The 13,842-nt window shown below is 48.6% G+C and overlaps 1 protein-coding gene across 1 annotated transcript; it reads right to left on the bottom strand.

Moving 5' to 3' along the window:
• Window positions 1-60: 60 nt before the first annotated feature.
• Window positions 61-13,050, bottom strand: LOC108668180 (protein AF-17; the record flags this gene model as incomplete). Its single annotated transcript, XM_018155350.2, has 14 exons — window positions 61-439; window positions 766-991; window positions 1,647-1,875; window positions 2,120-2,416; window positions 3,647-3,871; window positions 5,271-5,406; window positions 5,550-5,698; window positions 6,259-6,380; window positions 8,320-8,523; window positions 8,834-9,404; window positions 9,756-10,980; window positions 11,660-11,857; window positions 12,303-12,467; window positions 12,890-13,050. Coding segments are annotated over 14 exons (3,950 nt in total), but the record flags the coding sequence as incomplete, so codon positions are not given.
• Between the last annotated feature and the right edge of the window lie 792 nt (window positions 13,051-13,842).

Here is a 13,842-nt window from a genome sequence, read left to right as displayed (position 1 = left end):
AGTTACACGTACACACCAGCTTGACGTGAGCAGCAGTTACACGTACACACCAGTCACACCAGCTTGACGTGTGCAGCAGTTACACGTACACACCAGCTTGACGTGTGCAGCAGTTACACGTACACACCAGCTTGACGTGAGAATAGAATGTCACAAAAATTCAAATAGAAAACTGATCAATTGCATTATAGCTCAGGAACGCGTTATGCATGGCCTGGTGGTGACGGGGTGGCCGCGTTATAGGCGGCCATGTGGTGATGTTGGCGCTGGTGATGACGGGTGGCCGCATTATAGGCGGCCATGTGGTGATGTTGACGCTGGTGGTGACATGGTGGCCGCATTATAGGCGGCCAGGAGGCCGCGTTATAGACGGCCAGATGGTGGCAGGCTCTCTGTGTCATCTCTTCTCGATGGCGTCAGCAGCGCCACGGCGCACCACCTGCACACGAGCGATGGCTTAGTGCTGCAGTGGCATGTGAGTTATACATGTATAGTACCACCATGTGTGGTTGTACTATACATGTGTGGTGTTACTGTACGTGTGTGGTGGCACTATACGTGTGTGGTGGCACTACTATACGTGTGTGGTGGTACTATACGTGTGTGGTGGTACTATACGTGTGTGGTGGCACTATACGTGTGTGGTGGCACTATACGTGTGTGGTGGTTGTGTGGTGGTACTATACGTGTGTGGTGGTACTATACGTGTGTGGTGGTACTATACATGTGTGGTGGTACTATACATGTGGTGATGGGTGGCAGCACCTGGGTCTGATGGTGAGGTGGTGGCGCGTGGTGGGACGTGGGTGGTGAAACCATCTGGTAGACGCCCCCAGATGGAGGTTGTTGCACAGCGGCCCCCACGAGGCGACTGGAGCTCATGGCTGGGGAGGAGTTGTGGGGAGGTCCGGGGTGCACCATGGAGTGCGGGGGAGCTTGGGAGGAGGAGGGGCTCAGCGAGCTGTGGTACGCGCTGCCCGCCGGGGAGTGTCTGCAAGGAGCCACAATGTTAGGCCAGTGTAAATCATTTCTTAGTATATGCTTATAATAATGTCATGGCATCAATAATCAAACACTTGTAATAATTGCATAACTGTAACCTCATTGCATAACTATACCTAAATGTTCAATAATGCAAAAAATCTATAGAAGTTCAATTTTGTTTATTAATTGACAAATAAAATAAATCTTACAGTATGTGCTACATTTTGTTGCATGTGTTTTATTTTAATAAAGATCTTACAATTATGCTTCATGTGCTATGCAATGAAGTACGACAACCTATAGACCCAAGGAGGCTGGCCTAACTCCGTCCACCTCCAACACAAGAACAAAATAAGATTTTTCTTCATAAACGCAGAAGATTTCGATCTTTCCAACCTCTGATGCTGGTGCCACAAACAGCCTGCCTCTGATGCTGGTGCCACACGCAGCCTACCTCTGATGCTGGTGCCACACGCAGCCTACCTTTGATGCTGGTGCCACACGCAGCCTACCTCTGATGCTGGTGCCACACACAGCCTACCTCTGATGCTGGTGCCACATACAGCCTACCTCTGATGCTGGTGCCACATACAGCCTACCTCTGACGCTGGTGCCACACACAGCCTACCTCTGATGCTGGGGAGGGCGAGACTGGTGCGTACCTCTGATGTTGAGGCGGGGGAGGCTGGTGTGGAGGCATCATGGAAGGAGAGTGAGGCTGTGACGAGACTCCCACAGCAGCGCGATGGTAAACTCCCCCTTTACTGGCGCCTCCTCCCCCGCCATACTCGGCCTGGCCCTCAAGCCCGCCGTTCTCGTGAGGGGAGTAGGCGATGGTGCGACGGTCGTGGGGCGACACCACGCGATGGTGCAGGGGCCCCACACCCCCACCTGCACAGGGAGGCAGGCATTGAGCTGAGGCCAATAGACCATCTTCCGACGTGCCAAGTAGGACTAATGTAGAGTGCATGGAACGCACGTAAAGTGTCCTATAAGTGCCAAGTGAAACTCTAATGTAGAGTGCATGGAAGGTATGTAAAGTGCCCTATAGGTGCCAAGTAGGACTAATGTAGAATGCATGGAACATACGAAAAGTGTCCTATAAGTGCTAAGTAAAATCCTCATCATCACCCACCACCCGAGGGGTGACGCGCTTGGGGCTGTTGCTGCTGGCGGGCCCCCAGCGGAATGTTCTGCTGCCCGCCACCTGGCGGGGTGTGGTGGGAGGCCGCCATGTGTGCTGACGGCGGTCCACCACTCATCAGGTGCTGAGGTGGGTGGTGGTGATGGTGGGAAGACACGACAGGAGCAGCAGATGGTGGAGCAGATGATGGAGTGGTGGAGTTGTGAAGGAGGGAGTGATGCAGGTGGAGTGGTGCACTCGTTACCGGTGATGAGAGCGATGCCGGCCCGCCGCTGCCGCCGCCGCTCACTGCCAGCACAACGTCATACATGAGAGAGGGGCGCCAAGCAAGCTAGGCCAGGGACGCTAGGAAAGCTAGGCTAGGGGTGCCTAACAATCTAAAAAAATGATATACCTACCAGCGGGAATTTTATGTATAAATAGGGAGTTACATGTATCTATGGCTCATACGGCACCTAACGCCAACCCTCAGACTGCAGGACCTCCAGACTGCAGGACCAGACCTGTCTCTTATACACATCTAGATGTGTATAAGAGACAGCTATACGTGTGTGGTGGTACTATACGTGTGTGGTGGCACTATACATGTGTGGTGGTACTATACATGTGTGGTGGTACTGTATGTGTGTGTGTGTGGTGGTACTGCATGTGAGTTATACCACATGTATAGTACCACCATGTGTGGTGGTACTATACATGTGTGGTGTTACTGTATGTGTGTGTGTGTGGTGGTACTATACTTGTGTGGTGGTACTATACGTGCATGGTGGTACTATACGTGTGTGGTGGTACTATACGTGTGTGGTGGTACTATACGTGTGTGGTGGTACTATACGTATGTGGTGGTACTATACGTGTGTGGTGGTACTTTACGTGTGTGGTGGTACTATACGTGTGTGGTGGTACTATACGTGTGTGGTGGTACTATACGTGTGTGGTGGTACTATACATGTGTGGTGGTACTATACATGTGTGGTGGTACTATACATGTGTGGTGGTACTATACGTGTGTGGTGGTACTATATGTGTGCGGAGGCACTATACGTGTGTTGTGGTACTATACGTGTGTGGTGATACTATACATGTGTGGTAGTACTATACGTGTGTGGTGGTACTATACGTGTGTGGTGGTACTATACTTGTGTGACCTTACCTTATGACCTTATGATGAGTTTAGGACGTCGTAGTCCACGGTCACGCTGATGCGCCGCCTTCGTCGTCCTCCGTCTCCGAATCGTCACTAGGCAGGTCACCCCGCCCTCGGGTCCCGGATGTAACGTTGGACGTGTTCCGTCTATTTGCCCTCCTTTGGGCACGCTGATGCAAAATGCTGTTGCTTGTCACTTGCTGTTGGTAGTTTCCCATTACTGGACAATCCGGAATCTTTCTCAACCACTTGTCCAGTCGTCTCTTGAATGTTGCAAGGCATTAAAGAGCCTCGGTCCTACCACGGACAGTGATCCTTCACGAAGAGTCTGTACTCTGGCCGCGGCTCGGTTATTAAATGGGGGAATCTACCTGGAGAAGCGTTGAGCGACGAGCTTGGGTGCTGGGCGCCATGAGAGGCGGGGGCGGTTGGGCTGTCGCCCATGGACGTGGGCGATGCTGAGGGCCCCAGAGGGACGGAGAGACGGGCGTTGACAGCCAGCAGGTGGTCCCGTCGCGCTGACAGCGCCGTCACGCTCTCCTCCAGACGGCAGTTCTCCTGACGCAGCTGATGCAGGCACGACAGCAGCGACGCGACTGACGGGGGACATGGGAGTTACATCACTTACATGTAACATGAAGTCATTCACTCTTAACCGCGTTCATTTTTATTATTTCCATGTGCATATACTTCGTACATACTTGAGGTGTTCGTAGAGCGACACGAGGAGTCATCACCTCAGTAACATTTGGGGCCAACCTCACGGCAGCGGTCGTGACGGCGTCAGGGGTCCGGTCTAGGCGGCTGTAGGTCGAGCAGGTCAGCCGTGTCCTGCCAGCCCTACTGTGAGGTGAGCCGTGTCCTGCCAGCCCTACTGTGAGGTGAGCCGTGTCCTGCCAGCCCTACTGTGAGGTCAGCCGTGTCCTGCCAGCCCTACTGTGAGGTCAGCCGTGTCCTGCCAGCCCTACTGTGAGGTCAGCCGTGTCCTGCCAGCCCTACTGTGAGGTGAGCCGTGTCCCGCCAGCCCTACTGTGAGGTCTGCCGTGTCCCGCCAGCTCTACTGTGAGGTCTGCTGTGTCCCGCCAGCTCTACTGTGAGGTCATGAACTCACCTCGCTCCGTTGCTCCACTAGCAATTTTATGCTCCAACGCTCTAAACGTTCATCAAGCAATACAATGTCTGTAACGCTGGGTTTTGCTATTCTTACTATTTGTTCTTTACTGTAATAAAATTTAAATTTTATGTATATATAAGCTGCAGTCTTGACAAACAATCAAGTGCAATAAAATTCGAACGATTGAAACTTTATTCACATCAATATTTTCACCAAGATAGTTACCGGCGTTTGGCCGAAAAGCTCGTGGTCGTCTGACAATATGCAGAGAAGACTCATGCAGACACACAAGACTTACAGACAAGTGTCGCTATTGTCTGTGACCTAACCTGAGACTATGAAATGGCACTGTGTTAGCCATTCATCTGAACAAAACCACACTGACGAAACTGCGATCCTCATAACTACAGACATAACATGGGCAGCATGTGCGACTCACTGTCAAGAGCTGTCCAGAGGGAAGAACTCACTGTCAAGAACTGTCCAGAGGGAAGAACTCACTGTCAAGAGCTGTCCAGAGGGAAGAACTCACTGTCAAGAGCTGTCCAGAGGGAAGAACTCACTGTCAAGTGCTGTCCAGAGGGAAGAACTCACTGTCAAAGTGCTACCCAGAGGGAAGAACTTACTGTCAAGTGCTGCCCAGATGGAAAAACTCACTGTCAAGTGCTGTCCAGAGGGAAGAACTCACTGTCAAAGTGCTACCCAGAGGGAAGAACTCACTGTCAAAGTGCTACCCAGAGGGAAGAACTCACTGTCACGAGTTGTCCAGATGGAAAAACTCACTGTCAAGTGCTGTCCAGAGGGAAAAACTCACTGTCTAAGTGCTGCCCAGAGGGAAGAACTCACTGTCAAGTGCTGCGCTTGCTCCATGAGGAACTCACTGTCAAAGTGCTGCGCTTGCTCCATGAGGAACTGGCTGCCCTGTTCCCACTGACGCTCCAGCAGCTGCTCCAGCGACTGGGGGAACGGGGGAGGCTGCGCCACACCGTTGCTGCTGCCGCCACCCACAGCAGCGCCCTGTAAGGTACAGCCAAGTTATACCCCCAGCACCACAGCCACGTTAGTTCAGTTACACTCCAGGTTCCTCAATTCAAGAGGTTACAATACAGACATAAAGTCTACCACTAAATAAATCAGCACCCAATAACCCTGCAACTAACCTGCTTCTTGCCAGGCAGTGCAGGACCCACCAAAGGTGCCGCCACACGCTCCTCGTCCTCTTGCTTGTAGACGCTGTGCGCCTGCAGCTCAGCGTGGAGCGTGTCCGTCATCTTCTGGGCCACAGCACTGGCAGGGTTGATTTGGTTGCCTGCAACACATCAGGTTTATTTGGTTGCCTGCAACACATCAGGTTAATTAGGTTGCCTGCAACACATCAGGTTAATTAGATTGCCTGCAACACATCAGGTTAATTAGATTGCCTGCAACACATCAGGTTAATTAGATTGCCTGCAACACATCAGGTTCATTAGGTTGCCTGCAACACACGAGGTTAATTAGGTTGCCTGCAACATATGAGGTTGATTTGGTTGCCTGCAACACATCAGGTTGATTTACTTGCCTTCAACATGGGTACGTTAGTCAACATAACCCCAAATAATATCGCTAAAAGATAATTTGCAATAGCAACGTAGACGTTCGGCATTTCCAGGCGTTCAGGCAGGATTAGCATTCAAGACTTTATTGCATGAGAATACCAAGAGATTTGGTGATAGTGCCGGCTGGCGCGTGTCTGATCAGGTTACATGTAGAGGAAGGTTCTCACCTAACAGGAGGGTGTTAGCGCTGACTGCAGCACCTGCTGAAGGGCCGGTGGCAGGACTGTAGGCATAATATGTAATAAAGTTACATGTAGAGGAAGGTTCTCACCTAACAGGAGGGTGTTAGCGCTGACTGCAGCACCTGCTGTACTGACAGTTGCAGGTCCGTTGGTCGAGGCTCCCAGACCAAGGGCCGGCGGTGTGGGCATGGTCGGGGTGGAGGGCGGCGACCTGATGCCATCAACAAAGCTTACTGAGTCACCATAAAAATAAAGCGTAATTGAAAAAATGTGAAGTTAAAAACTAGGTGAATGGATGAGTGAGCTCAATTCCATTGACTTATTTAGTCATATTCACTTGTTTTTAGAGATTGACGCTAAGCATTTTCCAGCCTAGAAGAGTCAATAAAATAAAAGTGAATTCTACAAGCGCAAATGGTTGTTCCAAAAGATGGCATGATAGTTCGAATGAGGAGTTGTTAACATGCATGACTATCACACGATGATAGTAGCAAAAAAATTCTTTAGCAGAGCCATAGAACATGGCACTACATAACTGCTCAACATCTAGCATTGTAGTATGAAGGTAAGCAGGCTGGGGGGAATAACTGCTGAACTAAGCACCTCACAGTATGAAGGTAAGCAGGCTGGGGGGAATAACTGCTGAACTAAGCACCTCACAATATGAAGGTAAGCAGGCTGGGGGGAATAACTGCTGAACTAAGCACCTCACAATATGAAGGTAAGCAGGCTGGGGGGAATAACTGCTGAACTAAGCACCTCACAATATGAAGGTAAGCAGGCTGGGGGGAATAACTGCTGAACTAAGCACCTCACAATATGAAGGTAAGCAGGCTGGGGGGAATAACTGCTGAACTAAGCACCTCACAATATGAAGGTAAGCAGGCTGGGGGGAATAACTGCTGAACTAAGCACCTCACAATATGAAGGTAAGCAGGCTGGGGGGAATAACTGCTGAACTAAGCACCTCACAATATGAAGGTAAGCAGGCTGGGGGGAATAACTGCTGAACTAAGCACCTCACAATATGAAGGTAAGCAGGCTGGGGGGAATAACTGCTGAACTAAGCACCTCACAATATGAAGGTAAGCAGGCTGGGGGGAATAACTGCTGAACTAAGCACCTCACAATATGAAGGTAAGCAGGCTGGGGGGAATAACTGCTGAACTAAGCACCTCACAATATGAAGGTAAGCAGGCTGGGGGGAATAACTGCTGAACTAAGCACCTCACAATATGAAGGTAAGCAGGCTGGGGGGAATAACTGCTGAACTAAGCACCTCACAATATGAAGGTAAGCAGGCTGGGGGGAATAACTGCTGAACTAAGCACCTCACAATATGAAGGTAAGCAGGCTGGGGGGAATAACTGCTGAACTAAGCACCTCACAATATGAAGGTAAGCAGGCTGGGGGGAATAACTGCTGAACTAAGCACCTCACAATATGAAGGTAAGCAGGCTGGGGGGAATAACTGCTGAACTAAGCACCTCACAATATGAAGGTAAGCAGGCTGGGGGGAATAACTGCTGAACTAAGCACCTCACAATATGAAGGTAAGCAGGCTGGGGGGAATAACTGCTGAACTAAGCACCTCACAATATGAAGGTAAGCAGGCTGGGGGGAATAACTGCTGAACTAAGCACCTCACAATATGAAGGTAAGCAGGCTGGGGGGAATAACTGCTGAACNAATCATCACTACTATGACCGTCATCATCAATCATCGCTACTATGACCGTCATCATCAATCATCACTACTATGACCGTCATCATCAATCATCACTACTATGACCGCCATCATCAATCATGCACTTATTCCTATTCGTAATTAGTTCAGGCCCCAGAACACCAGTCTCACGCCAACATATGTAAGGTTAAATGGCATGGTAACTCGAACTCTGATGAACAACTTCTCAACTGCTCTGAACATGAATACATGTGCAAGAACTCGGTAGTACTGCAGCAAAACACGGGAGTTGATGAGCAATAACTTGATAACGCAGCAGCAATACACATTACTATATTATCATTAGCTACAAATAACAAATGCCATAGACTGATGCAATACAATGTAACTACAATAACAAATGCAGTACAATTTAGCTACAATAACACAATAAAATGTAACTACAATAACAAAGCAATACTCACTCTTTAAGTTCGAGAGCAGCGGCGACAGCAGCAGCGCGTTTACGTCCCCTCTTGGGCGTGACGAGATGGTCGGAGTCTGGGGAGGAGGGCGGCGTCTGGTCAGGGTCGTGCGAGCGACCGCTGCCCGACCATCGGCCGCGCTTACCGCCACCGTCCCGACTCCCGCGCTTGGCGCGTCTGCTGCCGCGGTCGTTGCTGCTAGATCTGTCGGGCGGTGTGATGACGAGAGTGTGGTGACACGGTGTGATGGTACACTAACGTGAGTGTGGTGGCAGTACAAAAATTTATGACAGTACAATGTCATTATATAGTGAAAAGTACAATAAAAATCAAATTAAATATTCGCTCCTGAACCAACAAACTTACTAGTATATATTGGATTATTCATTATAGGCCTTTTTGCCCAGGGACTTGGCAGTTTTTAGGCCATTTGGCAGCCCTGGTGGGTTGTGTAACGATGACAGCGATGTTATTGACAGGCTAACTCTTTACACAACACGCACTCATGACCCACCTGCCACGCTTGTTGTTGACAGGAAGTGGGTCAACATGCGCCGTGACCACAGCAAAGTCCGCGGGTGTGGGGGAGAAGGGGTCACTCTTGTGTAGGGGAGCGGCCGACATGTTCGCCGTGTAGGAGACCTTCAACTTAAACTCATTCGCTTCATCATCAACGTCCATCTTTTGCTCCTCCTCTTCCTCCTTCTTAGTAGGCACGGCGTCTTCCTTGACTGTCTGCAGCTTGATCTTGGCCACACTAGGCTTGGTGTCAGGGCAGCTTGGATCAGAAATAACTGACAGGTTCTTCTCCTGGCAGATGTTCAGTACGAGGTTGTCGGAGCTGCTGGACGACGAGGCTGCGTCGTCACTGGAGCTGCTGCAGCGGCCTCCAGTCGTGCGACGAAGGCTTGTCACGCTCAACATACAACTACTGCTGGTGCTGGTGGTGGTGGTGGTGGTGGTGGCGTTGCTACTTGTGGTGGTGGTGGTGCTGCTGCTACTTGTCGCAGTGGCACAACTGCTGCCTTTAGTGCTGGCGGCAGCGGTGGTTGTGGTGTGAGTTGTGGAGGATGTTGTGCTGTCGTCTGCGGTTGGACAAGATGAGATTCTATTTGAAACCTAACCAATGCCATGGCGCTCCATGGGGAATATGCACTTCATTGTTATATTCGTTACTATAATCTCTGCCATACAGCAATAGCCTACCATCGCCGATGAGATCTTACGATCCTTATAAACTAAATGAACTTATCGAAGCTACGCCACCATACATGACCGGTCAATATCAGGACACACAATTACATCTAATTTTGCATCAAGAACGCAAATTGGCGGAAAAATTTCATCATTTATATTCGTATCCCTTTTTTAATGAACCTAATTTTCTACTTGCAATCAGCCATAACTATCAAGTGTAGAAAATCTAAATACGATACCTTTTGTGGTGACGGAAGGCAACACCGAGGGGCAGGACTTATGAGAAGCGGAGTGGGCGAGCGCTGCAGACGCTGATGCAGGCGCGGCTTCCGTGGCAGCGGAGGCTTCTGCGTCCTTAGGTTCAGCTGAGGCGCCCGTCGTGTGTGTGACGGACGAGATGCTGGCCACCACACACGACGTGACGGACGTGGTCGTCGTGGAGCCCGTGCAGGACGTTGCAGAGCCCGTGCTAGACGCTGTAGAGACCGTGGGGGACGTCGTAGTGACCGTGGCAGATGTTGAAGTGGTCGCGAGGAAGCTAGGAGCCGTTGAGCAGGAGCTTGCGCTGGCAGCAGACGAGACTACGGCGGTGGTTGAGGAGAAATTCGAGCGCTTCAAGACGAAGCTGTGACTAGAAGACTTGCCTGCAGGCGAGTCAGGCTTGGTGGTGGTGGATGTGGTGGTGGTGGTGGCGGTAACAGGCGGGGAGGGGAGTGTGGTGACGCAAACAGAGTTTGTGGTGACAGCGGAGGTTGTTTTGCAGTTGCTTGACGTGGAAGAAGTCACGACCCCAGACGGTGAAGACGCCTTGGAGGTCGTAGCAGCAGACGCTTTAGAGAGAGCCGACGATGACGTGGAGATCACGGCACTGGTGGAGTGGAGGGAGGGCGTTGTAGTGCCGGCAGTGGAGGGCGAGGTAGGGGTGCCTGAGCTCAGCGTAACTCTGCTCGATATTACAACGCTCGGCTGACGCACTTTGTCCAGAAATGGAGATGTGGTGGTGCTGGTGGTGGTGGATATGGTGGATGTGGTGGCGGTGGTGGCGGCTGAGGCAGTAGTGATGTTGGGCGCGGTGGTGACGGTCGTACGTGTGCTGGCATGCAACACAGGCCGCGGCACACTCCGCCTCCTGCTGCTGCTGCTCAATGAGCTGCTGCCACTTTTGTTGCTGCTCACCTCGCTGCGTACTCTGCTGCGACCGCTGGAACTGCTGCTTGACACGCCTGTACGCAAACTGCTGCTACCGCTGCTGTGGCTACTGTGACCGCTGCTGCTGTGAGTGCCATGACCGCTGCTGCTGTGGCTGCCGTGACCACTGCTGCTGCTACCACTCAGTGCTGTGGCTGTGGGGGGGTGAGGGGGGACAGAACGCTCCCCGTCACCAGGGAGTTTGTTGTTGGGGTGCGGAGGAGGTCGGTAGGGAGGAATGGTCTTCACATTTGTTCCTTTCTTGCCATCTTCCTTCTGATAAAATGGGATTATTTGAATTAATCAAGTTATTTAAAAACTTTATACACAAGGCAATGAATCAACGTCCCTTCCAAACTACCATGTAGTTATCCACTTATAACAAATATATCAAGTTTAGAGGGTGAAATCCAAAGTAGGTAGGTAACTTTCAACGCCCAAAACTCAAATACTTGACAAGAAAACTTAATTGTACATGAAGGGCTTATAGGTGCTTATTCCAAGCAGTGGTTCATGGCAAATGGTGATAAATGAGCCACACTCTACAGCTGGTTAGGTGCACCTGACAACTATTAGGAGGAGGCTCCTAACACCGCCGGCCGGCCTGACATGGTGGAATTCTAATATATATATGTAGTGCTCAAAGGTACTATCCCTTCCCAGCTGTGATTGGTTGAGATGTCATTCTCTCCAAACTGTGATTCGTTGATAGCATCAATATTTCATCCTCTCAAGACTGTGATTGGCTGATAAGATCATGATCTCATGCTATCCAGACTGTGATTGGTTGATATGATCATGATGTCATCTTATCCAAACTGTGATTGGCTATGCAATGGCCTTTCCATAGGTCATTTAAAACCCCTCTAGAATTCCACTCACTGAGTGAGTAACACAACAGTATAAACTTCTAAAAAGTTGCTAAGCAACACTTAATAAGGTACCTATATCTCACCAGTTTCTCAAAATGGTAGCCACAATATCCGCAGTACTTGACGTTGTCGAGATAGTTGCCAGCCTCCTCACAGAGGTAACCGCGCTCCTGAGCGCAGGTCACATGGAAGTAATGCTTGCAGCCGCCCTTGTTGCACTGCATGCACGCGCCCACACTTGCCCGTGTTGTGCGGTTAGCTTCCTCACAAATGTAGCACAACTGCAAACATGTCTTGATTAAACAAAACTTTTCACTTATGAGGAACCTACCCAAGATCATAAAATTAAATAAGCCCTTTTGACATAAATAGAAATAATAAAAGAATTATATTGATGACTTCAGACCAAGCTATGTCAAAACAATAAATGCATCATTAGACATATACCCAAGTTACTGATAAACAATCATTCACACAATTGTAAATGTCACAAAAAAAAACACAATCCCTCATGATTCTGCTAGGAATGGTATGGTATATAAATATCTTCATATTGCACTTCCATTAACGTGAAAATACTTCTCTCTGTAATGATACCTACCCATACATGAAGCTTGTATGATATTTGGCGAGATGGTTGACCCTAAGGTTGACTTGCCTTGCAGTCCTGTGGTATGAGCTGCAGCACAATAGGCTCCATGGTGGTGATGTTACCAAACAACTTGCCTTATTGAAGCGGTCCTGGGGTATGAGCTGCAGCACAATAGGCTCCATGGTGGTGACGTTACCAAACCGCACTTCAGGGATGTAAAGTGCACAAACGACATGGGCCCAACCCCCTGAGTCAGTTCTCTTGAGGGCACCATCTTTGCTGGGGCACAGCTCGCAGCGCTGGTAAAGCCATCACAACTTTATTGTTGACACTAAAGATTTATTGAGTTGCACAAGACAACATGATTGGTATAATAATAACAGTGATAAAAAGGCTAAAAGTTCATATCCACTGAGATCAATGCCATTAATTTGAAATATGTTAGAATCATCACCATATTTGAGGGTACAGGACCAACAAGAAATTAATTATAAATTGCTATATTTCAAGCCCTTCTTAGCCAGTCATTTGTTGCTGAAGGAAGAACTGTTCAAATGCAATAAAACCTGTGTGATCTTAATAAGCAAGAAAATGTGGCTAAAAGCAAGGAGTATCCTTCAAAGAAAAGCTATTTTAAAAATGAATAATGCTGACTACAATTATTAATTATAGATTTGACACAGAAGGACATCTCATTTGCTCAGTGGAGAACGTGACTCACGGCTCTGAGTGGTGACTCCTTTGCTTCACAGCGGCAGCAGAACCATTGGCCAGTGGGAACGGATACGATGCCATAGCAGGCTGGAGGGAGGGAGTAAACCAAAGCTGTCAAACACTTACATTGATTATTTACAGAATCTCGAGGAGTTCTTCTAAGTTTAAGAATAAAGGCTAAAACTAAAAAAGTTGCATAAAACATTTTACTGAATAGAAGTCCTAGATAAACAAAACAGAACGTTTTGGGCTATGCCCATCATCAGCTAGTAAAATACATCTGGAAATACATGGAAATCAATTTTAGTAAATAAATTTAGAAATGATAAGGAAAGAAAGGAAAAAAAACAAAACTATTGACCTAGAATCAAAAGAGGATAAGAGCTGGATTGGTTATTCAATTTAGGTTTAAGTTTATGGATGTAAAGAGACTCTAAAATTCGTAGATCGGTTTGGCTGCTAGCGCTACAAAGAATTTTAAATTGATTGATGGACACGGGAGGAGCAAGTGTTTTGTAATTGAAAAAAGAACCTATTGTAAATTTATTTACCAAAATAATATTGAACTCTATACCGATGAAATATTCCGAGAGAAGCCTTTGGATATCAATTTTCATACGTTCGGATTGGTGGCCGAAATAAGGAAAGGACAGGTAAATTTTTCTGAGGGATGGGCCAAATGTGATGGATGGTGGGTGGTACCTTTTAGATAAAATATTTGATAAAATATTTACAACGGCTATTCATCCTTTCTTATTGACAAACTCATTTGACAGTAAGAAAAACTCATTTTGACGCCCAGTAAATATTGACAAACTCTTATTTACTGGGCGTCCACTTGCTCAGCCGCCTCATTCATCAGTCAGACTTCATACAGAACAGTGCTCACTTGCTCCTCCCATGTCCATCAATCAATTTAAAATTCTTTGTAACGCTAGCAGCCAAACCGATCTACGAATT

Source organism: Hyalella azteca, unplaced genomic scaffold (genome assembly GCF_000764305.2).
Source record: "Hyalella azteca isolate HAZT.00-mixed unplaced genomic scaffold, Hazt_2.0.2 contig8178, whole genome shotgun sequence".
Taxonomy (NCBI): Eukaryota; Metazoa; Arthropoda; class Malacostraca; order Amphipoda; family Hyalellidae; genus Hyalella; species Hyalella azteca.
Note: the sequence above shows the minus strand (reverse complement) of the source record. Positions and strands in the feature narration are given on the sequence as shown.